The sequence below is a fragment of the Taudactylus pleione genome, unplaced genomic scaffold (assembly GCF_031769625.1).
Source record: "Taudactylus pleione unplaced genomic scaffold, aTauple2 ptg000122l, whole genome shotgun sequence".
Taxonomy (NCBI): domain Eukaryota; kingdom Metazoa; phylum Chordata; class Amphibia; order Anura; family Myobatrachidae; genus Taudactylus; species Taudactylus pleione.
The window spans coordinates 13,600,652-13,627,763 of NW_028284524.1; the positions used below are offsets into that span (position 1 = coordinate 13,600,652).

Genomic DNA, 27,112 nt, shown 5'->3' on the forward strand with positions numbered 1-27,112 from the left:
ATATCTCTTTACACACGGATACAAATAATTTCTACTAGTGTCCATAAAACACTGTATATTGTTACTTATTGTTACCCATCGTTTGTACAAAACTGTGTTTATATTAGTTTTGAATAGTCTGATCAACTCTATGTATTTACAGTCCGGTCCATAAATATTGGGACATTGACAGAATTTTCAGATTTTAGCCTCTATTCACCACCACAATGGTTTTGAAATGAAACAAACAAGATGTGCTTTAACTACAGACTTTCAGATTTCATTTAAGGGTAATTACATCCAAATCGGGTGAACGGTGTAGGAATTACAACAGTTTCAATATGTGCCTCCCACTTTTTAAGGGGCCAAAAGTAATGGGACTATCAACTCAAAAGCTGTTTCATGGACAGGTGTGGGCTATTCCCTCGTAATTTCATTATCAATTAAGCAGGTAAAGGGTCTGGAGTTGATTCTAGGTGTGACATTTGCATTTGGAATCAGTTGCTGTCAACTCTCAATATGAGATCCAAAGAGCTGTCACTATCAGTGAAGCAAGCCATCATTAGGCTGAAAAATCAAAACAAACCCATCAGAGATAGCAAAAACATTAGGTGTGGCCAAATCAACGGTTTGGAACATTTTTAAAAAAGAACGCATCGGAGAGCTCAGCAACACCAAAAGACCCGGAAGACCACAGAAAACAACTGTGGTGGATGACAGAAGAATTATTTCCCTGGTGAAGAAAAACCCCTTCACAAAAGTTGGCCAAATCAAGAACACTCTCCAGGAGGTAGGTGTATATGTATCAAAGTCAACAATCAAGAGAAGACTTCACAAGGGTGAATATAGAGGGTTGACTACAAGATGCAAACCATTGGTGAGCCACAAAAACAGGAAGACCAGATTAGAGTTTGCCAAACAACATCTAAAAAAGCCATTACAGTTCTGGAACAACATCCTATGGACAGATGAGACAAAGATCAACTTGTACCAGAGTGATGGGAAGAGAAGGAAAGGAACTGCTCATGATCCAAAACATACCACCTCATCAGTGAAGCATGGTGGTGGTAGTGTCATGGCGTGGGCATGTATGGCTGCCAATGGAACTGGTTCCTTTGTATTTATTGATGATGTGACTGCTGACAAAAGCAGCCTAATGAATTGTGAAGTGTTTCGGGCAATATTATATGCTCATATTCAGTCAAATGCTTCAGAACTCATTGGACGGTGCTTCACAGTGCAGATGGACAATGACCCGAAGCATACTGCAAAAGCAACCAAAGAGTTTTTTAAGGCTAAAAAGTGGAATGTTATGCAATGGCCAAGTCAATCCCCTGACCTGAATCCGATTGAGCATGCATTTCACCTGATGAAGACAAAACTGAAGGGAAAATGCCCCGAGAACAAGCAGGAACTGAAGACATTTGCAGTGGAGGCCTGGCAGAGCATCACCAGGGATGAAACCCAGCATCTGGTGATGTCTATGCGTTCCAGACTTCAGCCTGTAATTGCCTGCAAAGGATTTGCAACAAAGTATTAAAAAGTGAGTTAGATTTAAGATTGTTTAGTTTGTCCCATTACTTTTGGCCCCTTAAAAAGTGGGAGGCACATATAGAAACCGTTGTAATTCCTACACCGTTCACCTGATTTGGATGTAATTACCCTCAAATTAAATCTGAAAGTCTGCAGTTAAAGCACATCTTGTTTGTTTCATTTCAAAGCCATTGTGGTGGTGAATAGAAGCCAAAATATGAAAATTCTGTCAATGTCCCAATATTTATGGACCTGACTGTATGTGATTTGTGCTGATATTCAGCCTATTAAATTTATATCATTTATTTCATATGTTTTGATTTTTCTGGTGTCCCAGCACAGATTAAAAAGCGCAGATTTTTCTTTCTTTATCCAATATATAAGGTTGACAATCACCTTATTTTTTGTGCTGCATTTTCTTCTGATTTCCCTGTCTGTATTTAGCGCTAGGTATTTTTCTGAGAGCATTCTATATGTCTAAATGTACCTCAATGAAACATTCTGGATGAACTTATTCTTCTTTCGTCTGACCTTGGGGACACTGCAGACCCTGGATTTAGCTGGATGATTGAGGAGCAGGCACTATATAGATAAGCCTATTGGAGCTGAAGCCTCCAGCAGTGGAAGGTTCCTGTGGGCAATGAAAAATCTCAACCCAGTCCTTCATCCTGTTGCAGGGATTAGACTTTCCACGTCTCCACTGACTGTTTTCCCTGCTTTCCTTTGGAATTTTCAAGATCCCCTGTTTCTGTGTAATCTAGTTTGACAATGACCCAAAACGACAGTTATAGATCCCTGGAAAAATTGGCATGAGGTTACTCAAACTAACGGTTTTCATTGCTCTTCCTCTTCAATGTCTGCCACTGCGAGATTTTTCAGTTGTCCCAGAAAGGATTTTATCAACTTACTAGGGTTTTTTTTTTTGTTTTGTTTTTTTGTTTTAAACTACATTGCACTTTTATGTTTTAAGACTCCTATCAAGAGAGTAAGCTTTGATGGTAAAGATGAAACACCAGTGAAAAAACAGATGAGCAGCAATGGAAGAACTCTAGTCAAAACATCACCAAGCAGCGTGACCCCAATTCGTGGTGGGAATGCACCATCAACCTCTACTCCACACAGGAGCGGCTTGATGGAAACCAGGTATTAAGCCTACACACCTACATTGCTGCTTTTATAAAGTAGTCTCGGTAAAAAGCGAATCCACCCAAGTTCCTTTTAAACATTCACAAACTTGTGTGGGACTCCCAATACAAGTTGTCAATATATGCATTGTTCACAAGAGGCTTCCAAAACACTAGAGAGAATGGCAATAAACTGTTTATTTCAACTTTAAATAAGAATGCAGGTAGCCCATGTTACGACACTGTAGAGCGGTCTGGTCTTGTGCTGCCGGGGTCCCAGAGCAAGTCCCACTGATTATTCCTAACTATTTTAGGGGGAAAAAAAAAATCAAACTTGCTCTGGAGGTGCGAGAAAAAAGATGTAGTGATTTTCTATAGAAATCACCACGTCCCATTTTCAGTCCCCTTTATTGAAGAGCAAAACCCAGCGGCTGCGAGAAAAACCAAGTGCCGCAAGGTTTTTTTAATTTTCACGTCCGCAATTGGATATGCCCCATGGGAAAGGTCTGAACCATGACCTGTTTGCCCTCACTCTTAGACTGGGTACACACGTAAAGATTTTCTGTCCAACCATCCAACTAGTTGAAAATGAAAATCTGGCAAAGTATGAAAGCAAATGACAATCAGCAATTTGCTCCCAAACGCCAGAAAATGGACAAAAACTGTTTGAACAAATTGTTTAGATCAAACATTTAACAAACTTGTCTGAACGACCATTTTCATCTCATTTCTGGCATTTAGGAGCAAATTGCTGATCATCATCATCATACGTTTACCAGATTTTCATTCCAACCAATCAACTAGTTGGATGGTTGGGCAGAATTTTTACGTGTACCCAGCCTTACAACAAAGGCCATGTCTAAAATTCCTAGAGTAATGTGGATTAAGGAAATGGCCCAGTAAAACCTTTCAAACTTATGCCTTGAGTCCATACGTCACATTTCATATTCAAAGGTTTTGTTTGTACGGTTTTATGGCCTCACAATGAATATGGCAAGTTTACTCTGTTTTTTGCTTTAAATAATGTTATAGTTTACAGTTGTTTTTTTGTGTATAATTAAAATGAGTGTCATAAAGTAGAAGGGCTCTCAATATTTTAATGGCAAATAGATTTGACCGCTTCATCACGTCAATTGCATCAAAATAAATCAATGTTTTGGTTTCATGTGGAACCTTTACTCAAGACATACAAAAGAATCTCTTCTACTGTGGATTCTTGAGAGAGGTTCCACATAGAACCAAAACATCTATGTATTCTAAGGTCGGAATTCAATTGTATTCGCGTCCCGCATCTCCCGTTTAAAGTGACAGGAGATCGCGGGCCGCTATACATTTGTCCAAGATGTTTGCGCTGATCGCGCCCATAGAGGTCAGGTTTAGCCGCGTAAAGCAGCTAAACCCGACCAAAGTGCTGGGCGTGATCACGAAAAGTGATGTTTGGGCGCCCAAACATGTAACTTTTCGCAAATTTCAGCTCTCATCCCCCTGGGGATGCGAGCTGAAATGTAGCGCTGGCAGCTCATCGTGCCCGACAAGCAAGAATTGAATAGCTCCGTCGGGCGCGATAGCGGCTATAAAGAATCGAATTCCGCCCTATGATGGAATTGATGTGACAAGACATCTGCTAATTGCTTTTTCTAAAATGGTGAGTGTCCTTTAGAACTTTGCATGTGATGTACTAGTTGGATGGACCTACTGGAACATTTTAAAGGATGCGCCTCGCTGTTGGACTTTTTGGAGTATGCATGTATTGTAAAAATGTATTATTTACACTAATCTGTTTCCTAGCACCAACAAGGCATTAACGGACCCTGCCCGAAAATTTCTTACTAGTAGCCGCAAAAAACAGCAGAACCTGAAGCAGGTGGAAGAAAACCGCCAAGGTACATGTTGTGTTTTTTTTTTTTTTTTTTTTTTGTGTGCGCGCACATTAGGTAATAATGTCTCAGATTAATGTATTCTTCAAGCTTCTAATACCTCCTCCTTTTAATATCTGTCTAGGAACATTAACATTTAGTTAAATCATTTATGCCTTAAACTTCTCTTTGCCCACCCCCAATATGCAATGTTGTGTGGGTGCTGAGTCACTATTGTTGCTGTGTATATGTATGTATATATATTTTAAATCCACAAAAAAAACTGTTGTGCCTGAAGAGATGTTAGTAGAGGTTTGAAACCACTTCCAGTCCATTCCATTCACAAAATAACTTTAACTTGCATCAGGTTTGTAAACTGTTGCTTACAAATTGTTCTCTTGAATCAATGCTCTGTTTCTTTCTAGATGTATATTGACATATTGTTTTCTTTTAATTGTTGATTGTAGGTCTAATGCCACTACAGGCATCATCCTTTTACAGTGCAAGGTTCACCCCAAAGGAGTATTCTATGGGAAATTCATATGCAGAGAGGTATAATCTTAGTTCACTTTTTTTATTATATGGGGGTTTTGTTGTTTTCCATTTTTGTTTACTTTTCTACTGTATGTCCTAAACCAGTGGTTCCCAAGCTGTGCGCCGTTGCTCCCTGGGGTGCCTCGGGACACTTGCAGGGGTGCCTCAGGTTGGTGGTCCACCACCAAATCACATTATTTAAGGCCAATTTAATTTAAATATGGACAAACAGAAACGTAAACCTGTCCACCACCACATAACTTAACCTAAGGATGACAATTTACTTCACTTTACTAAGTATTTTTCTGAATCTCTCAATAACAAACTTAAACTAGGGGTGCCGTGAAAACAATGCTGAAACTCTAGGGTGCCGTGATTAAAAAACTTTGGGAACAACTTTCCTAAGCTATTGTAGATTTTCTCAATTTACTAGGTGTGTGTGTGTGTGTTTAAATATATATTCTTGTCTTGCCCAGTTCAATAGCGCACACAAGTTACATTTCTTTTTTTTTTTTTTTTTTTGTTGTATTGAAAGTTATGAAACCTATTTCGGAACATAAATTTAAACGGGGTCTCTAGACGGGTAAGAATAAAATGTACAAGACTAGGGGCCATTTTCAATTAGAAGCGAAAAGTCAGTTTCCGCGATACTTTATCACCGATGACATTTTCATTTATCCCCGTATTCCATTTCAGTGTCTTTGCCGGTGCGAAAACGCAATGTAATAGGCGAAAAAGTTTTGCCTATGAACACCCTGCGGAAAAAAGTGCCGAAATGGGATTTTGAGGTGCGGAATCCACCCTCTACCCCCTGTATACCCCCCTTGACGCAAATTGTGTACTTTTTTTGCTTTTTTTTTTTTTTTACACACAGTACATCCCAAAAAAGCACTTAAAAAAAAACAAAAAACAAAATGGGGGTACAAATTCAAAAATAGCACAATAAGCTTTGGTGGGGGGTCTGCAAGTATGGGGGAGGTGTTTTTTGGAATGCAGGTGTTTGCTGAAGATGCGTGTTTGGTGCTTTTTAATGCTTGACTTTAGCAACTTTAAAATATGCTTCCACCCATTTTCATGTACCCCAAATTTGATGGAAATATTTTCCCCCCAAAATGTTGCAAAATGCTATTCTTCACTTGCTGAAAGACGCTAAATAGCTCCTATTGAGACCATTTAAAAAACCCAAATACGTTTAGCAGGGCTATTCGGGGGGAGCAATAGTGATCCCCCATGTCAGTGCATCTTTTGGGAGGTGTCAGGCTGATTTCCCCAAAACTGACAGAACTTTTCCCTGATTTAAATTTTGCCAGGTACCGTTTTCGCCGATTTGAATATGGGGATAAGCGGTGACGAGCGTGATACTTTTTCCCACCCAAAACCAGCGATGACGGCGAAAAGTCCGGCAACGGACTTTTCGCTTCTGATTAAATTCAGCCCTAGATCTCCTTATTTTTAACTTTCAGGACACCTGGAACTACTCAACCCCCATCTGCTAAGAGAAGCTTAGTCCTTCCTTCCCAACCTGGTTCTCTCTCAGTGAAAAAGCTCAGACCGAATCAGGACTATACTGGATGGAACAAGCAAAGGGCTTTTTCAACACACCCTCAGCCGCAACAGCTTCAGGGGTAGGTAACGTTGTTCCTTTCTGCACGAAAAGGATGCGGTAAAAGAGCGGTTTCACGTCTAGCAGGCCAGTCGTTTGTTTTGACCAGTTAAGATGTGCTTTTCTGCTTGTTTAGTTGTGGTGGGTGTGTTTGTTTTTTTTTGGTTCCTTTTTTTGTAAGGAGATCTTGTGTTAACTTTGTCCCATCTCCTGCAGACAGCAGGGCCTATACCTACCATTCATCTGTTCAAAAAGAAAATTACATAACATGTTGTTAATGCTGAGTTTGTCTTTCGACTTTGCAGTTAATAAAAAAAATCATTATTTGTTCAATCTCTACAGTTTCTCAAACTTGGGAAATACCTGCTACATGAATGCAATATTGCAGTCCCTGTTTTCACTGCAGCCTTTTGCCAATGATTTGCTTAAACAAGGTATCCCATACAGGAAAATTCCATTGAATGCATTAATCAGGTATGAAGCCCATAAGCAAAATATCTAAACTGTTTTACAGAACATAATTTTTTGTGTAACCTGAAATCACTGTTGTCCTGTGTTACAGACGCTTTGCCTTTCTGCTGGCAAGGAAGGATATGTGCAGTGCTGAAATGAAGAAGGAATTGCTTAAGAAAGTGAAGAGCGCTATCTCTGCGACAGCAGAGCGGTTTTCAGGTTACATGCAAAATGTACGTCCCTTCTGCAGATGTCTATTGAGGAAAACTGGAATCTGAGAATCTCTAATTTTCTTCATCCATCTCCTTTCTTCTCCATGTTCTTGATTATACTCTTTATAATATAGCCTTGACCTAGGATTCCCTACAATGCATAATGGATTTTATACCTACCCCTATAGAATGTAGAAGTCAGGAACTTGTGAAATACTACTTATCTTCTATGCATGCCGGGGATTATAATACCAAATGTTTTTGATCAATCTTTTTAAATTGAAGTTAAACCTTTAAAACCAGAACTTGCAGCAACCATTGGAGGTTGAGAATGCTACATCTTCACTGATGAAATTTGTATGCAAACCTGGAGACAACTACACCGATATGTTTGGACATAGGACCTCATTCAGACCCGGTCGCTTAGTTGCGCTCGCTCTGAGCGATTTTCGCCTGTCTGCACATGCATTTAATTCGCAGTGCGCGAGCCAGTCTTAGCAATCTGTTTTTGGTTGCTCGTAAGCCACTATCAGGTCGCTCCTTTGAGTGACAGTGCCATTTGTGGGTGGTAACTGGGGAAGGTGGTTATAAACGGGGGAGTGGTGTTGCAGACGCAGGTGTGTCAGGCTGCCAAAACGCTATTTAAAGGGCATGCATAATTAGCAAAGTAGCGTCATTGTACACGTCACCTGCATGTATTTCAGCCCGCACTGATCGCTGTGCTTCCAGCGGGTTAAGGCAACCTCAAGGGCTGCGAGCAGCTCCGATGATTCTCGATGGTCCCAATTATTCCTACATTTCCCGGAGATGACGTGTGATGTGAGTGGCGAGGGGTTGTCTTTATACACTTGCGAGCGCACTTTGCCTTAGCTCGATAAAATATAGTGGGCGTCCTTATGCGACGCAGTGCAAGCACTTCATTTAAATATCTGGCCCCTTTTTGCCAGCGAGTGGCTGCAACTTGCGATCAGGTCTGAATGAGTTCCATAGTCTTTTATTTTTATTGCACGTAATTGTTGTGCATGATTATTCTGTAGCTCATGGGTAGGCAATGTGTGGCACTACACGTCCCAGCATACAATGCTGTTTGGGGATTCTTGGATGTGTAGTTCCAAAGCAGCTAGAGTGCTGCATGTTACCTACACCTTCTGTATCCATATGAAATGCAGAATAGAATCCAAGGAAGCAAAATGCACCAGTTCACCTCATTTAAAATTATTCTTCTTAGGATGCCCATGAATTTTTGAGCCAGTGCCTTGACCAGCTGAAGGAAGACCTGGGAAAACTGAATAAAACATGGAAGTCAGAATTATCGTCAGGAGATGAAGTTTCTGTCAGCAAAGCCAGTAACGACATTGCTGCAACTCATATCTATACCTGCCCTGTGATCTGCAATTTTGAGTTTGAGGCTCAGCATTCAATCATCTGTAAAATGTAAGAAGTAGTCTTTCATATCTAAGATGCATAATCAAAGTATTTTTACTTGCCTATGGGGTAGATGTACCAAGCCATGGTGGAAGATAAACTACCAACCAATCCGCTCCTAGCTGCAACTTTACAGGCTGTTTGATATTTAGGAGCTGTTTGGAAGTTTTATCGTGCTCCACTTTATCACTCTCCAAGGCTAAGTACATAAGCCCCTACATGTGAAATGCTTTCTATCTGACCTTAATATAGGGCTGTAAATATAGGCTTCCACTGTGGTGTATAATATTTAAAGCCATAACATTTTTAAGCTATAGACACTGTCCACTTTTGAGCAGGTCCTGTTACTTAAGCAGCCCATGCCTCCTCTGTAATCCTTTTGTATGGAGAGGTCTTAATTTGTCTCCGGTTGCAGCTGTGCTGCTAGGAGAGAGCCGCTATTGCACAAAACTGAGTTTCCAGCCTCTGACTTTATGGTAACTTGAAGCATTTGAGCAGTCTTTAATAAAGCCAGCTGTCAGTCCATGCCCACCCATATCCTAATTGAATGTCTGGGACGGTTTCGCTGTATCAGTGCTGACAGCACTTTGTAGCTTGCTGTCAAACGAGCTGCAGTTAACATTGGACAAGATTTGATGTAGGACAACGAAAAGCTTACCTAAGGCTTTGTGATAGTTGTCATTCAAAATAATTGATTTTTTTTTTTTTGGTATTTAATCACAAATCCAGAAATGTGTTTGTTTCTTTCTGTGTACTTAGGTGTGGTGAAAAGGTCCTCAAGCGGGAACAGTTTAATGATCTTTCCATTGATCTTCCTCGGCGGAAAAAACTTATGCCCTCAAGGTCTATACAGGACTCCCTTGACCTCTTTTTCCGGGTATGTTGTCAGGAATATAATTACATTACTTTTAGATTGTTATTCATTGTCAAATCTACCTTCAGGCTAAAAGTTCGCTGTATATACTGATGCTGTAGCTGGCAAAAACTTTACCTATTTTGTGGATTTTTTTGTCCCATCCTTATGTGGCTTCTGACTTTCGCTACATTTTATTTTCTGCATTTCAGTGTGGTAGAAGCCTGGCATTCAGTAAGGATAGTGTTGAACTGTTGAATGCATTATAATAAAACAGATGTTCTCGGTTGTAAATACCATTAGCTATGTGCCTGCTCTTACTGTCTCTTGAGATATGGTAGTCACAATATCCAACCTTATAGCTCTGACTGCAATATATATATAACCTATAACTGCGTTCATAAGCAGGACTCTCTTCCTCATAAAGTCAGGAACTGACTAACTTTGATAACATTGTAGTAATAATTAAAGCTTGGAGCAGGCTCAACGCTTACAATGAAACTTACTAAGGGGTACAAGAGTTATAGAGGCTTATGCAGAGTAGAACAAAGTCAGTTTGTGCACAGTTCTTGTGTGTTCACACTCACTGTGCATGCTCTGTCGCAAAGCCTACACAATTACAGGTTGATAAAAAAAAAAAAAAAAAAATCTCTTAGGACCATTTTTTTTTTCTTTTAACAAAATTTAAACTATTCTCGTCTTATCATAATAGCCACCTTTTGCAGATAGTTCCCACAAATATGTTGCACTTGTAGTTTGCTCTGCTTTTACTCTGCTGTCCAGTTCATCCCAAGCCAGCTCGTTTGGGTTTAAGTCTGGAAACAGTGCTAGCCATTTCATAATTTGGAAGCCTACCCTCTTGTTTACCTGGAAGGTAGTTTTGGTTTAGCCTGGAGAGAGATTTTCGGTCATTATCTTGCTGTAGTATGAATCCTTGGCCAACTAGATCAGAGGGTATTACATGGTGCTGTGGTATCCTTTTTAGTTTATGGTGCCAGTTGCTGACTTGTGATTCAACAAAATAGCCCCAGACCATCATGCGTCCTCCTCCGTATTTGACAGTTGGTGCCACACCAGTTTATTTACTAGCTTCCAGGCATGTTTAAGCCCAAACAGTCCAAGACCAAATGCCAAAACATTGGGTGTTTTTACTTTTGAAAGCGTTACCCTTTGAAGTTTTGGGCTTAAATGCCAGGAAGCTGTAGCTTTTTATAAGCCGTCGCACTCATTGAGGAAACTTTCGCCAACTTGACTGTGTATAAAATTGCATTGCTACTGTGCGAGAACTCGAGACTTGGAAGAGGGTATGACTGTACCTTGGAACTATATCCTGGTGTCCGTGGAAGCTGCCACGCAGAAATGACCTATGTCAAGACCCCTTTTTCTATCAGGAATAACCTGTCTAGATTTGACAGCATGGCTTTTGGGGCAATGGTCTTGAAAACAAAAGGTTTGTTAAAGCAGATGATTCAGACTTTTATCTAGGTTTTCAAACCAACTTCTAAATTACCACTGGAAAGGCTTATCCTGCATAGTGTCTTGCACACTTTCTTAGTCTTGTCCTGGATGTTGGAATTGTGTCTTGCTGCTCTCTCCACACAGGTTGGTTTTTTTTTTTTTTTCTCCAAAGCACAAGCTGGACTTCCAACCACCTTATGTTCCTTCTATGGCCAAATATGCTTACTCGCTGAAAGTTACTTTTCTGTTTGCCATATCATCAGCAAGGAGTTTATCGTATGACCACTTTGTCTTGTAGTCGCCTTCTCTCATATTCCAAGAAGGTAGAGCTGTTCTTCACACCAAGCCCTCCTTGTCAACCCAGACTTGTATTTAATTTGATCAGAAAACTTTAATTCTGGCTTTTTTGTCGAATCAGTCTGAGGTTGTCCACTTAATCTCTTGGCTGTATATTTAATGTTGATGTTTATTTCCAGGTTTTGGTCCCCACAGGAAAACCCCCCCCATTAATTATTGCCCCAGTCCCCCTCAAAATATTTACCTGACCTGTCTGTAGCAGGAGGAGTTCCCAGCCCCTCTGAGTAAGTCACTGCAGAAAGACAGAGCAATGAGCAGCAGCACTGTCGGGTGGGACGGCCATGTGGCGTGTGGTTGTGTGACCTATATCATGCTGCTGCCTCTCCATAGGTAATTTACCAGGCTACGTTTGAGCCTCCTGGATTAATCCAGTGCTGCCCAGGTCAGATGTTAGAACTGGCAGTGCAGCTGTCAGTCTTGATTTCTCCAGGACCCCTGTGGCGACTGTGCACTGGTGGGCAGGACTCTGCTTTTCCGGTGGCATACTTGAGGACTGCGCACAGCACACTAGTGTTTCGTGGCCCAGTCCTGGGTGGGACCTGAATTTTTTCGCATAGGAGGAAGGCGAAGTTCCTTAGAATTCACATTTGGAGCATTTCTTGTGCTTAGACAAGGATTTCTCTAGACCACAGGTTCTCAAACTTGGTCCTCTGGACCCCAAACAGTGCATGTTTTCCAGGTCTCCTCAAAGAATCAAAAGTGACATAATTAGCTCTACGAATGGATCTTTTAAAATGTGTCTGAGTAATGACTACACCTGTGCACCTGCTGAGTGACCTGTAAAATGTGAACTGTGTGGGGTCCTGAGGACCGAGTTTGAGAACAACTGCTCTAGGCATTAAGAAGTAGGTGCTTTAGCAAGGGCCGTTACATTCGGGACAGCGAGGATCCAAAGGCTCCAGACAGTTCACAATTTCCTTTCCTCTCCAGTTGGTGGATTTACTCTTTGAAGCATGGACTAAACCACAGAGATCTCGCCATGTTAGTAGGACTCTTGAACTTCATAAAATAGATGATCTTTTAGTCATCTAGAGGCCTGCAAACTATTAATTTATGGATTACCTATGGCATTAACACTGCAACTTGTGGAAAACCATTTTTGTCCACTTTAAAAATAAATGTGCCACATAGGGGAATGCCTACACGTCAAGAGTATCGGCTGAGCAGCTTTTTTTGGGCAGTCACCTGGGCCTTAATACAAAAGTTTCATAAGATTTACTGGCTTATTTGTGCTGTTAGGGTTTTTTGATTGGAGATGCAGTGCACTGCAATTTGAGTGTGCCCACTTGTAAAGTTTAGTCAGATACACACTAGATGATATATCTCCAATCTGGCACATCGGCCAGTGTGTACACGCTATGTCGCTGACTAGGCCCGCGTCGTCGGCGACATCGCATGGCCTCTGTTCCATCGCTGCTGGCATCGACAAGTGTTGATGCACTTGCCGATGCCGACACCCTCGCCGGGTCCCACCGCAAACGATATCACGCTGAGTACACATCATTTAGTGTGTTCCCAGCTTTAGTCAATTTTCCCCAATAGGTGGTAAGAAAATGTGAATTCTTTCTACTTTGTCAGTTATTTATATAGCGCACACATTCTACAGCACTTTAATGAGAATATTTGGTCTTTCACATCAGTCCCTGCCCCAATGGAGCTTGCAATCCTATATTCCCTAACACACACTATAGGGTTAATTTTTATTTTTTTGTCAGGAGCCAACTAACCTACCAATATATTTTTGGGTTGCGGGAAGAAACTGGAGGAAACCCACACAAGCACGGGGAGAATATACAAACTCCATAAGTTATTGGGAATCGAACCCATGACCTCCGTGTAATTGTTTGCATTACTGCCTCACAGCACTAACTGTGCTGCAACAGACCAACTGTGCAGCCACACTTGCCTTAAATCTTCTCTGAAGCCATATGGGGAATACTGCATGTCCACCCATTTTGCATAGTGTTTCTCCTTCATCCACTAGGGGACACTGGAGCTTCATGATAGAGGGATATAGACGGTGGGTTGAGTTTTTAGAATGTGCCCGAGTAGAGCCGTTGCACATGGGGCTGTCTCCAGCCCTAATAATAATAAAGTGATGAAAAAAAATATAAAGCGTGAGGACTTGCAGAATGTTGGCTGTGACAGTCTGCCTGCAACGTGGGAGCCGCCAGGGACGCTACCGCCACGGCTACTGCGGCCTGTGTCCGGTCACCCTTTTGAGGGAATACTACAGAAGAGTTCACAGACTCAGTGGGGCCCACCACAGTTGAAATCGGCTTGTGTCCGGATCCCCGCTCCCCCCTCACTGCCCAGCACTCTGGCCGCAACAGCAAGTGAGTATGCACACCTCTCCTGACTATCAGGAGAGGTGTAATTTTAACTGGGCTAGTGACACTGTCGCTCATAAATACAGCCGCTTAACGCGGCTGTTAGTGTGCCACGCCGGTGCTTGATGGGAAGCATCGGCGCTGGCTTCTTGGGGCATGTTTCAGCCGCTGCCCGGCTGTCCCACTGCGTGCCAGTGCTTGTATCGAAAGCACTGGCGCCAGCCTCCTGGAAGTGCAGCGCGCTGTCTCTGCCACGCTATACCGGCCCCGCATGTCATAGGGGTGCCGTAGTACGGCTATTTTGTAGCTGCTGGGCGGCTGTCTGGAATAGGAGCATCGTGCTGGCTTCTTCAGGGGTCAGGAGGAGGAAGCCGCTTACAGTAGATACCAGTAATCCTCTCTATAGAGCTGTATGCTGTTAAGGGGGCAGAGCTTCCTAGCGGCGGCCATAACTATCAGTTATGTCCCTGCTCCTCCTCCTTCACTAACTTGGCAGGTTTGGCGCGCTTTGCTCACAAGGAGTGGCGCCAAAGTGCAGTCCAGACCCAGCATAGTGTCCTGGAGAAGAGTGACTGACGACTCCAGCTGCAAGGGGTGTGTGAGTCATACAGTAGGGTAACATTTACTGCTACCCTATCTATTCTAAATTGGGTAGCATTATTATTGAAATTCTGCTCCTCCCTATTTGCTCCTTCAGTGTACTGTTTCACATTGGCATATTCAGGATTCCGCAGTATACTTTGGAGACTCCTCCAGACATATCGCCCAGGTAGGTGCTAAGATCTCTGCTTCTGCGGTCGCTGCTCGCCGAGCACATTGACTTCATGCCTGGCAAGCGGATGCTGAGTCCAAAAGAGCAGTTGAAGCTCTTCTTTTTACAGGTGATATTTTATTTGGTCCGGAGTTGGACACGTGGATCTCGCTGGCCACTTGGGGTAAGAGTACTTTTCTACCTTCGTCAGCACCTCCTCCACGTCGATTTAAAAGATCTTCCTTTCGTTCCTTTCGAGCTCCAGCGAGATTTCAGGGTCGTCCTCAAGGTTCGTCTTCATCAGGGCGCGCTAGAGGACGTCAAGCGACCAATGCCCGCCGTCCGGATCCCAAGCCTGCAGACAAGCCTGTGGCATGACAGGCTCCCATCTCATCTTGGAAATCCGAAGGTGGGTGCTCGTCTCCAGCATTTCTCGGAGGCTTGGAGGCAGACTTGTCCCGACACTTGGATTCGGAATCTGGTATCTCAGGGATACAAGATCGAGTTTGCCTTCACTCCTCCAATGCGTTTTTTAACAGGTTTTCCTGTCGATCCTTTGAAGCAACTAGTTTTGGGTCAGGTGATTGACAAACTTTTGCTGGCCGAGGTTCTAGTTGCGGTTCCCACTGCACAAAGAAAACTGGTTTTATTCGAACCTCTTTGTGGTTCCGAAGCCGGATGGGTCAGTCAGACCCATTCTAAATCTGAAATTCTTGAACCAGTATCTATCCTTTCACAGGTTCAAGATTGAGTCTCTTCATTCTGGGATTACGGGACTAGAAGCAGGAGAGTTTCTGGTGTCTATAGACATCAGACTCCTGTCTGCATGTTCCGATTTGGGTGCCTCACCAGGCTTTCCTAAGATTTGCCATCAAGGAAACTCATTACCAATTCCAGGCCCTGCCGTTTGGTCTCTCGTCAGCTCCCAGAGTATTCACCAAGGTGATGGCCATCATGGTGTCTCAGCTGTGCTCTCGGGAGGTGACTATTGTCCCGTTCCTGGACTACTTGCTAATCAAGGCTCCGACGGCAGAAGTCCTACGCCAAGTGTCCCTTACACATCAGATTCTCATACAACACGTTTGGATTGTAAACTTAGAGAAGTCTCAGTTGATGCCGTTGCAGAGACTTCAGTTCCTGGGTATGATTCTAGACACTGTTCTGCTTCGTATCTTCATGCCAATGGACAAGGCCATAGCCATACAGGAGCTGGTTCGTTTGGTGCTCAGACCCGGAAAAGCGTCAGTGGATTCACCTCCTGGGGAAGATGGTGGCCTCCTTCGAGGCCATCCAATTCGGCAGATTTCACTCCAGAACTTTACAATTGAACCTTCTGTCTCAATGGTCCGGGTCCCACCTTCAGATGCATCAGCTGGTGCGTCTGTATGCCCTGACCCGCATATTCTTGCTCTGGTGACTCCGGATGTGTTAGCAGGTCAGCAATTCGGAATTTTGAATTGGACCTTGGTCACTACGGACGCCAGCCTACGCGGATGGGGAGCTGTGGTCCTGGACAATCACTTCCAGGGGCGTTGGTCGCGGCAGGAATCCCTCTTATCGATCAACGTTCTCGAACTGCGGGCAGTCTACAGAGCCTTGATACAGGCTGTTTCTCTGCTACGAGGACTTCTGGTTCAGATACAATCCGTCAACGCCACGGCATGCATAAATCGACGAGGGGGAACTTGTAGTCGACTGGCAATGAGAGAGGCCAGCGGCATCCTTCTGTGGTCAGAAAAACACGTCGAGGCCATCTCCGCAGTATTCGTTCCGGGAGTCGTCAACTGGGAAGCGGACTACCTCAGTCGTCAGGATCTTCACCCCGGGGAGTTGTCCCTTCATCCCGAGGTCTTCCTTCAACTAGTTCACCGATGGGGGAGACCACAGATAGATCTGATGGCGTCCCGGACAAATCCTCAACTACCTTTACTGCTCCAGGACCAGGGATCCGGCAGCGGTGGGAGCGGATACTTTACTGATTCCTTGGCCGTACAGCCTTATATACCTGTTCCCACCGTTTCTGCTTCTCCCTCAGGTTCTCAAGGGGATCAAACGAGTCTCGTCCAGTCATCCTAGTGGCTCTGGTTTGGCCTCGTTGGATTTGCTACTCCAATCTTATTCCTTCTGGCAGACGAACCTTGGCCTCTTGCACTGCGGTCGAATCTTGTACAGCAGGGTCCGTTTGTGTACCTGGATTTACGGCGGCTTTGTTTGACGGCGTTGCTATTGAGACCGCCATCCTAAGAAGCCATGGTCTACCTCGGGCGGTTATTCCTACCACGCTTAGGGCTAGGAAACTGGTGACCTAAGAGCATTATCGCATTTGGAAGGCTTATATCTCCTGGTGTGGAGGTCATGAATTTTCCACTTCATCCTTTCATTTACCGCGTCGTTTTCTTCTTTTTCTTCAAAAAGGGCTTGATGAGGGCCTACGTCTGGGATTGCTTAGAGTGCAGATTTCTGCTTTTTCTATTTTTTATTTCTTTTTATTTTTTTCCAGCGTCGCCTAGCTCTGATTCCCGGCAGTTCAGACCTTTTTTCAAGGGGTGCTTAGAATTCAGCTCCCCTTTGTGCCACCCACGGCTCCTTGGGACCTGAACCTCGTTTTAGCCTTCAGTTGTCCATGTTTGAGCCTTTGCAGGACGTGCAATTTTAAGTATTTATTTAACTTGGAAGATGATCCTTTTATTGGTCCTGGCTTCGGCTAGACGAGTGTCGGAACTTGGAGCTTTGTCCTGCTGTTCCCGTTAATTTTTCACGTTCGGGCGGAACTTCGTACCCACCCTTCCTTTTTGCCCAAGGTGGTCTCAGCGTTTCACCTGAACCAGCCGGTTGTGGTGCCAGCCTTGTCTGACTCTTCCGGGGATTCTCACTCCTTGGAAGCTGATCGGGCACTTCGAATTATTGTGTGGCCCATACTGAAGGACTACGTAAATCAGAGGCTCTGTTCGTCCTTTATGACTCCAATCGGCGTGGCTGGCCTGCGTCTAAGCAGACTTTGGCTAGGTGGATTCTTCTGACTATTCGTCAGGCATATGTTGCTTCTGCTCGGCCTTCGCCTGTATCCATCTCTGCGCATTCTACGCGCTCTGTGGCTTCTTCTTGGGCGGCACGTAGAGGTGCCTCGGCTTCGCAGCTTTCTAGAACAGCTACGTGGTCTTCGGTACATACTTTTGTACGTTTCTACAGATTTGACACTTTTGCAGCTTCTGCGTCGAGTTTTGTTCTTGCTGGGCATTCAACACTTCTCCTTCCTCCCATCCCCCCCCTTCCCTTTGCAAGGAGGGTGACTTTGGGACGTCCCCACTGTCATGAAGCTCCAGTGTCTCCTAGTGGATGAAGGAGAAAACTGGACTTTGGTACTTACTGTTAAATCCATTTCTCTGATTCCACAGGGGACACTGGACGCCCGCCCAGTGCTTCTTGCCTGCTTACCAGTTCCTTGTTCTGTTGTAGTTTTGGTCTGTTCTAGTTGTGTGACTGTTTATTCCTGCAGCCTGTTGTATTCCTGCAGTGCGTCAGTATGTTGGACTGAGTTTCTTTTTCTAGTCCTCCTTCTCTGTCGTTCTGTCTGTTCTCCGTCTCCTCTCAGGCTCAGTTCTTTAAAACTGGGGCTGATGGGGCATAGAGGGGGAGGAGCCGTCACATTTTTAGATTTTTGAAGTGCCAGGCTCGACTCAAGCCACAGTCTATACCCCACTCTCATGAAGCTCCAGTGTCCTCTGTGGAATCTGAGAAGTGGAATTAACGGTAAGTACCAAAATCCTGCGCTTAGGTTCATTTTCAGTCTTACATTTTTTAGAAAAGGTTTGTACTGTTCTATGGGGCTTGGCAAGAAAATAACTGGGCTCGCTGTGGATGGGGGATATAGCAGGGAGGACTTTCAATCTTTGTAAGACTTTGAATTATGTGCCGTACTCCTGTCTGCAGCTGTATATATCCCCATCCTCTGTGACTAATTAATTCCTAGAAAAGATTTAATGTATTTACAAAAAATAATAATTTTTCATGAATAATTTACATTGTTGTGCCCTCTTCACAGAAGGAAGACCTTGAATATTCCTGTGAAAAGTGTAATGGGAAGTCCGCTGTTGTAATGCACAAATTCAGCAGGTTGCCCAGGCAAGTGATTTTAATATATGTTGTAATAAGTACACATGTTAAAGTGGCTTGTCATTGTTTCCTGATGTGTTATTTTTTTGTGTGCAGGGTTCTTATCCTTCACCTCAAGCGATACAGTTTCAATGTGGCTCTCTCGCTTAATAACAAAGTTGGCCAACAAGTGATCATTCCTCGGTACCTTACACTGTTATCGCATTGTACAGAGGGCACACGGCCTCCTGTATCTTTGGGCTGCAACGCACCTGCTACACTGTATGTCCCATCTACGAAGTCTTTTTTGTTTTTCACAGTCATTATGTATCGTCTTACACAGTTGGCATTGTTTGTCACACAACCCCCCCCCCCCCCACTCCCCCCCCCTTCTTTTAATGCAGAACCTCCCGACCATTGAAGGCATCACAGATGGTGAACTCTTGTACTTTTGGGAACTCTGCTACACTAAGGTGTGTATGCAAATTTAGTTTCTGATGTGCATTTTAAGACTATTATGTGGAACGTCATCTTATATTAACTGGAGCGAAATCGGTCAGAGACTGGTTAACGGCTCTATCTGTTTATCTCTGGCTGCGCTGGCTCTCAACGCCTCAGTTCATCTGAACAGACGTTCCGACTATTATTGACATCAGGTCTCCAAGCAGCTGCTACACCAATACACCTAAGCATGCATCATTACAACGCTGGATCTGACTGGTATTTAGCCTCCTATACAATTGACTCACCTCTTTGACATTTACAGTTCTACATTTCTAAATGCTGGAGTTTATTGGTTTTGTCAGATAGCTTCTATGAAATGGCTATTGGAGTTGGAACTACAACCTTCTTTTATAGAAATAACATTCAATTCATTATATGTGCACATTAGTGCAGTGGAAAAATAACTTGTATATTTTATTAAGTATCACATGCAGCATTTTTTTTTTACTTGGTTCTGGGATAATTTTTTCAATTTTTTATATTGAATGAAATTATATTTATCTATTCTGCAATGCCATGTAATTTATTATATGAGCGCAGTGCCGTCTATGCAGTGTAGCAAACTAAGAACCACTGTATTAGAGGACCATGTCAACGTTTTTCTTCAATCTAGCCACTTTTTTGTGAAGCAACAGTTGTAGATATAATTTATGCAGGCTTGTAATTATTATTTTTAAAGCTTGGAAATTTAGCTGGTGCTTACAAATGTTACAAATATTACATAGTGACTTGTACTGATATCCTTATAGGTATTGTACTTTTGACTTGCATTCACCAAAAGTCTGTATAAAATAACTTTCTGAAAGTGAAGCTTAGAAGTTTTACTTTACTGTTTAGAAAGCAGAACTTTAAATCTTCAAGCAACTTGCCCATTTGTCTGGAGTCTGAAAGCGAGGACGAGCCCCTGAAAAGGAATGTAGCTTTCAGCCAGAGAACAAGTCACAATTTGGTGAAAGAGCAGCAGCTCGAAGACCAGGACAAGGTGAGAACTACGTATTACCTTTCGTGATCAAGTTTATACTGCAGAGGAAAGGGAGTGTCTTATTTACACCTGTTACACAAGGCAGAGCTCAGATCATTCATTGATGTTATACTGTACAAATATTTTAAGTGAACCAGTTTATCCAGATAATATACAGTTAAGAACTTAATTTGTTCAATAGAAAGTCCCTAAAACTAACTTTACAGTCATGTTTTTGTATCTTAATACAAAATTATATTTTATGTCTACAAAAGAAATCCAGAGTGGAAAGTGCAAAATGTTCAGATCAAGCAGATGGAAGTTTTGAGGAAATGAATGATGAAGAACTAGTGGCCGCTGTCCTGGAAATGAGCAAAAAAGACTTTTCACCATGGATCGCAGGCAAAGATGAGGAGAAACTCGTCAACAGTCCAGACACCGGCTTCGGTGGAGACGATGATCTGCAGGAAACTGCTGAAAGTATGGAAGTGTTAGAGGAAGAGACATCAAATGCTGTAAAAGAATCTGGTATGTATAATGAGAACTAACTGGCCTCAGACACTGAATGCTTATTCTACATGTGCTTATGCTGTTTTCTTGCAGAAGAGGTTGATAATGGGATCTTTATATTTGTGTGAAATCCTATTCTCTGAATAGGATTTCATATTGGGGGAATTTGAGGGTATTGAGCAGGGGTGGCCAGACTTTTGGACTCTGATCTACTTTTAAAGCTAAAAACCTGTCGTGATCTATAAAGTCCGAAAAAGGGGCGTGTGGTCTGTCCTGCCGAAATTCTAGTACCCCAATTCAAATTACGCCACAAAGCAGCACAATCTTATTCACATTACACCACATAGTAGTGCCCCTTATTCATGTTATGACAAACAGTAGTGCCCTTTATACACAATGCCCACAGTAATTGTGCCCACTGTAGTTGTGCCCCCTCCCAGTGTAGAACAGCCCCTACATCCCTGTGCAGTACTATCACCACTACTGCTGCTACTGGAGAGAGACGGGGGATGAGGCTGGAGATTGGTACATTATCTCCTCCTCTGCCCCATCTGCTGCGCATATGCCTGGGCATTGGGGTACCTCACCACTTCTGGGCGCCTGGTATAAACTTAGGCTCCTGCCTCTGTCCTTAATGTTAAGTACTTTCTGCACAACCCACACTAAATCTACACCTTGTCACATAGTGGAATCCTCCTCAAAACGGAGTTTAATTAATCGTTTGGTTCCAAAACACTGCTAGTAAAAGCATTGCCCTTTTAAAATTTTGACATTAACTCAATCGGAAGTGCTCAGTTTGTTTTAGTAAATAAACCCCAAGGACACCTTGGCCATGTTGCCTTACTCATGAGCGGAGCACTCAATCTGATCTCTGCTAGTACTGATCCACAACAAGATGTTGATGTATCCAATGCTAAGTTGAATACGTGTACTCCATTTTTCCTTGGGAGGAAACCTTCGTAAGAACCACAGTTATTTGTGCCCAAGTTGTCTTCATCTAGGATATTCAGGTTAAGTAGAGAGACCACCGAATAGTTGTTTGCTAAAGTTTCATTGGAGGTGGTGCTTACGGTATAAAATCGGGAAGCTGGCTGCCGGAATCCCGACAGCCGGCTTCCCGGCTGCTTTATCCCGGTGTGGGATAAATGACCGGCGTCTCTATCTAGACGCCTGCCATTTCCCCGATGCCGGGAGAGTGGGCGCCGCGAGCGGACAGCTGCTGTGGGGGAGGGTTAGGGCACCCGGGGGGGACTTGGGGTTAGGCACACTCAAAGGGGGGATTAGGGTTAGGCACTTGGTGGGGAGTTTAGGGTTAGGCACCCCTAAGGAGGGTTAGGTTAGTTTATACTTACCTTAGCGACTATCAGGATTTCAGGTGCTGTCGGGCTTCCGCTGCCGGGAACTCTGCTTTTGTCGGCCAGGCGCTGCCGGGAATTTCCGGTGCGTACACAAGAGGAGGTTGGCAGTGACTTGTAGAAACGTGGTCCCTCCAAAAAATAAAACCACGTAGTCTGAAAGGCTGGAGGAGTTGACCTCCCATGGGCAGGGCATCCAGCTTGGCCACTTTTTAGTTGTACTCCTGAGAGATGCTGCTAAATCGGCTTCCATCTTCCTCCTTTTACTCCTCAACTAGTCTGGCCATTGATGTCAAGGCCTATATGGCCACTGGGATCCCTCTGGCCTGAATTTGCAGTTAGAAGATTTACGTGTTACGTAGAAAAAGGGGATTTAGTATCCGCACAAGAGCAGTTCAGTTCTTTACATATTATATTGTGTACCCATACATATTGTCTAATAAGTATATATTTAATTTCATGTGGGAGGTGCACCCTAGAATAAATATCACATGCAAGAAAAAGGGATAGTACAGTATTCTAAAGTGGGGCGCTCAAATAAGCAGTATCTCCTAAAATGTGACCTTTATTACATTAATTAAAAGCGAATTATAAAAACTGAATGTGAAGTGATATGTAACATGTATGTAGTTTTATATTGTCGGTTAATAAACGGAAACCTCAAATATTGGGTATTTACCCCAGTCCTTAGAATGTGGACCTTGAGCTAGAATGCAGCTTTTGGTAATGGGGGTGTATTAATTTCCAAGTTAATTATCAACCTCAATTTATTGGTGGTTACCTCTCCAAACCCTCTATACCTGAAAATGCACTTCTATTTGCTAGTGGCTCTTACATATTCTTAATCCTGCTGGTTACGAGAATGAAATGGTCATGCAACTACACATTGTAACTTTCTACTTCAGGGTCCATAGGGGGTCCACAGGGTTGACCTTGGGGTATAGCTGGATCTGGATCCACGGGCACCACGCAGTTAAAGTTTTTCTGCTCCCAGGATGCACTTGGGTCCGTCCTCCTCTATACCCCGCCCCCAAGCCACAGCACCTCAGTTTTAGCTGGTGCCCGGCCGGAGTCGGGTCACCCTGGAGCAGTGGGGCTGCATAAGCAGCCCCTACGCTTTGTTTTAATTTTTTTTTTAAAAGAAGATTTTATTATTTAATTTTTTTACTATCTTCAGAGCGGCAGCATAAGACTGTCCATATGGACGTCCATGCTGCGACGCCGGTACTGATCCGGGGATCGCAGCGGGACCCCGGAGTCAGTGCTAGCGTGGCTCCGGGACCTCCCACAGACTGCTGCCGGACTCGAGGGGCCAGGTAAGCCGCTTGCAGCGCTGTCAGCGCTGCGCGCGGGGGAAGTTATGCAGTCTTTATGCCCAGTTCCATTCCCGGCCCCTGCAGGGGCTGATTCTTTCAGAATGGAACGGGTTACCTCACCGGATCCACTCTGAGGCTGGTGTTGTCCCCGGAGGTTCGGCAGTCTTTGGCTTGGTGGCTTCAGACAGCTCATCTGGTCGAGGGGTGCCCCTTTTGGATCCCGGACTGGGTCCTGATCACGACGGATGCCAGTCTCCGGGGTTGGGGGGCAGTGACCAGCTCATTATCGCTTCAGGGTCGTTGGTCCGCGGAAGAAGCACTTCTTCCCATCAACATCCTGGAACTGCGGGCAGTATACAGGGCCCTGCAGTCATCCGGCCCCGTTCTTCACAGAAGGGCGGTTCAGGTGCAGTCCGACAACGCCACCACGGTGGCGTATATCAACCACCAAGGAGGAACTAGCCGTCGGGCAGCGATGTCGGAGGTGTCTCGCATTCTTGCTTGGGCGGAGTGTCACATTCCAGAGATCTTGGCAGTCTTCTTTCCCGGAGTCCTCAATTGGGAGGCAGACTTCCTCAGCCGTCACGACGTGCATCCTGGGGAATGGTCACTTCATCCAGAGGTATTTCAGCTACTTGTGGACCGGTGGGGGCTGCCGGAGCTGGACTTGATGGCCTCCCGTCACAATCACAAGTTGCCCGTGTACGGGTCAAGGACAAGGGACGCAGACTCCTGTCTGGTAGACGCGCTGTCGGTGAAATGGACGTTTCTACTTCAGGGTCCATAGGGGGTCCACAGGGTTGACCTTGGGGTATAGGTTGGGAACCAAATCCGGGCACCACGCAGTTAAAGCTTTTAGCTCCCAGGATGCACTTGGGTCCACTCTCCCTATAACCCCGCCCCCCAGCCAGAGGCACCTCAGTTTAAGTTGGTGCCCGGCCGGAGTCGGGTCACCGTTACTGCAGGGGGGCTGCTTAGCAGCCCCTAAGCTTAAAAGAGTTTTATTTTATTATTTTTTTACTACTCTTCAGAGCGGCAGCATCAGACTGTCCAATGGACGTCTGAGCTGCCGCTCCTACACCCCGCCGGCGCTGCAACGCCAGTACAGATCTGGGGATCGCAGCGGGACCCCAGAGTCTGTACTAGCCGGGCTCTGGAGGAATCCCTGGGCTGCTGCCGGATCGACGGGGACAGGTAAGTCGCGTGGTCACCGCTTGCGGTGACCCGCGTGTACATGCAGCCTTATGCCTCCGGTCTCTGGGGACAGACCGGAGGCGCTAGCGGTGGCGGCGGGCTCCCCCTCCATGGAGGCATACCCCGCGTGTCCACAGCCCACCTGGGATGGATTTGTATGTTAATCATCGGTTTACAGGCATTAATACGCCTCCCATCCCGGCCTGGACGAATTTTACGGATCCGTAGGTGGTAACTTTGCCTGAAATCAATGTACTCGTTTTCAGGGCCTGTTGCCCGTCCTACCATGGCCATCGCATGGTGATGCTTTTGTGACGTTTTTCCCCTCCAACACGTCTGAGGTTCAAATATCTTTTTGCCGCTCACAAAATATGCAGTGGTCATATGTGGGATTACCTCATGGGATGCCGGTCTTCTAACTTTCAGGGTTTCGGCGGCGTCTGTATCCGCCGCAGTACCCTATGGCTGCGTTATGGGAAAGCAGAGGTGCACACTCCTTCCAGGGGGAAGTTCTTGTTTGGTCCTGACCTTGACAAGATCGTTGCATCATTGGCAGTATCACTAATGGGGAGATACCGTCTTTAGCTACTCCCACTACATTCGGACTAACTCTAAGTCTTTTTGTCCTCAGGGTCAGCCTAAAGGCCTGTTTTTTCCTAGGCTGTCGGCCTCCACGGGGGCCACCATATCCAGTACCGAGCAGTCCTGGACTTCCGGACGACCCTGTTTCTACACCTGAGGATATACCCTCAGCCTGACGGGACAGGTCTACATCTGGGGAATTTCCAGAGTGAGGTACTGATTCTCAACGGCCTCTCATTGCTCATGCAGCCTCCTCACAGGCATTGTTACACGGGCCCTTCTTCAGAACTGATCAGGGCCTTACAATCCCAGAAAGCTATACAGTCTTTGTGGTAAGCAGAGCTATTTCGGCCAACCTCACTATCTCAGTGAGGGACTGGTTGTTCTACTTTCTTTTTGGGGCGGTGACCGACTGGTCCTCCTTTGCCTATACTCTGTCTCAAATCCCTGAATCAGATTCCAACGGTGCCTTGACTCAGGTGGAATCGTCCATGCTCCATCATCCGATGTTTGGAACCTGGGGATTTTATGGTATATCCGAGTATTCAGGATACGTACCTACGGGTACATACAGAGCCCTCTCATCAGCATGGGTTCAGGTTTGCTGTGCCACAGCAACACTTGTAAGTTTCGGGCTCTGCCTTTTGGGGCTGTCCTCAACTCCACCGGGGTTTACCAGCTTTATGGATTTTCTGACAGTTCACCTGTTCAGTGTATCCGAATGCTCCTTTCTCTGGACGGTCTCCTACTTTTAGCAGGATCACCAAGGTACTTTACCGCCAGGTCAGGATAACCGGGGCTTCTTCTCGTCACAGAAAAGTCCTCCCTGCATCCCTCACAGGGTTTTCTTCATCTGGGAGCACTGCTGGATTCTCAGAATCTGAGAATTTTTCTGGCGTAAGACAAGATCTCCACTCTTCAACTTCGAGTGTGCGGATATCTACGCAGTCGACATATGTCATTACTCTTGGTGATGCGCGGTCTACCAGAGTGTCTACCTTTTGGTAGGGTGGAATGTGCTCAGTTCCATTCCAGGCCTTGCCATAATTGACTCCCCTCCAGATGGATCGAGTTTTTTCCATCGGATCGCTGTTCGAACGATGATACTTTCTACGGAGGCGAGTTGGTCTCTGTCCGGGTGGCTATGGCCATCTCGTCCAGGGTGTTCTTTGCTAAAGACAGTGTCTGGTCCGCATTCATTTCGGGGCAGTTGGACGTCTGTCGCTTCTGCCCTGCCACTTACCTTGTTGATACTTTAAGCTGTCTTGGACTTTCACTCTGGCCTAACCCATTTGTCACGGTAAACCTGAATAGGTTCAGTCCGACAGTGTCACAACAGTGGCTTCCATCTAGGCAACACTGGTAGTTGGGTGGCAATGTTAGGAATGTCACCCATTCTGACATAGTCCAAGGGTCTTCTCCTGGCCAACTCTGCGGTGTTTATTCCCGGAGCTCTCCATTGGGAAGCGGGCTTCCTCAGCCGTCACGGCGTGCATCCCGGGGACTAGTCTCTTCTCCAAGAGAGGTTTCAACTCCTGGTGAGCAGAGGGGGCCTCCCTGAGGGGATTGATCCCCATGGCCTTCTGACTCGATCACACATTACCGGTGTTACAGTCCAGCTCTAGGAGTACTGAAGCTACCTTCAGTGACTCTTTGTCAGTGAAGTGGTCCTTCCACTTTGTGTACCTGTGTCCTCCGGTCTCCCTTCTTCCTCGAGGTCTTCGGAAGTTTAATTCGAGACGGAGGGGCTTTCCTTCTGGGGGCTCCAGGTCGTCCCAGACATCACTGGTACTAAGATTTTCGGAGTCTCCTCCTCGATGCTCCGTTCCTACTGCTTCACTATCTGGACCTGTTGTCTCAGGGTCCTTGTTTTTCCCTGGATCTGGATCGCTTGTCTTTAACTGCGCCCCTACTGTGGTCCTCGGGCTTCCCTGGCTCTGTCTTCATTGAGATGTTTAGAGCAGATAGGCCAGACTTTGCTGGGATCTGCCACGGACTGTGGCATACATAATTCTTATGGTATCGTACCTGTCGATACGATCCTCCGGTGTCCAGGATTTCCAGATATTCTGGCATTCCTTCCAGCTGGCTTGGGTTTCACCCTTGGCCTGGCCTTCCTGACAGTGCGGA

At 45.0% G+C, this 27,112-nt stretch overlaps 1 protein-coding gene across 3 annotated transcripts in view; it reads left to right on the forward strand.

Moving 5' to 3' along the window:
• USP37 (ubiquitin specific peptidase 37) overlaps positions 1-27,112 on the forward strand; it is a 74,398-nt gene that overhangs the window by 21,888 nt on the left and 25,398 nt on the right. For all 3 annotated transcript variants that reach the window (XM_088472372.1, XM_088472371.1, XM_088472373.1), the window contains exons 5-17: positions 2,483-2,655; positions 4,425-4,519; positions 4,960-5,044; positions 6,490-6,651; positions 6,972-7,103; positions 7,192-7,315; positions 8,523-8,728; positions 9,479-9,596; positions 18,511-18,590; positions 18,678-18,842; positions 18,965-19,033; positions 19,902-20,046; positions 20,301-20,553. In XM_088472372.1, the coding sequence (XP_088328498.1) occupies positions 2,483-2,655; positions 4,425-4,519; positions 4,960-5,044; positions 6,490-6,651; positions 6,972-7,103; positions 7,192-7,315; positions 8,523-8,728; positions 9,479-9,596; positions 18,511-18,590; positions 18,678-18,842; positions 18,965-19,033; positions 19,902-20,046; positions 20,301-20,553 (1,807 nt within the window). The remainder of the gene's footprint in view (positions 1-2,482; positions 2,656-4,424; positions 4,520-4,959; positions 5,045-6,489; positions 6,652-6,971; positions 7,104-7,191; positions 7,316-8,522; positions 8,729-9,478; positions 9,597-18,510; positions 18,591-18,677; positions 18,843-18,964; positions 19,034-19,901; positions 20,047-20,300; positions 20,554-27,112) is intronic.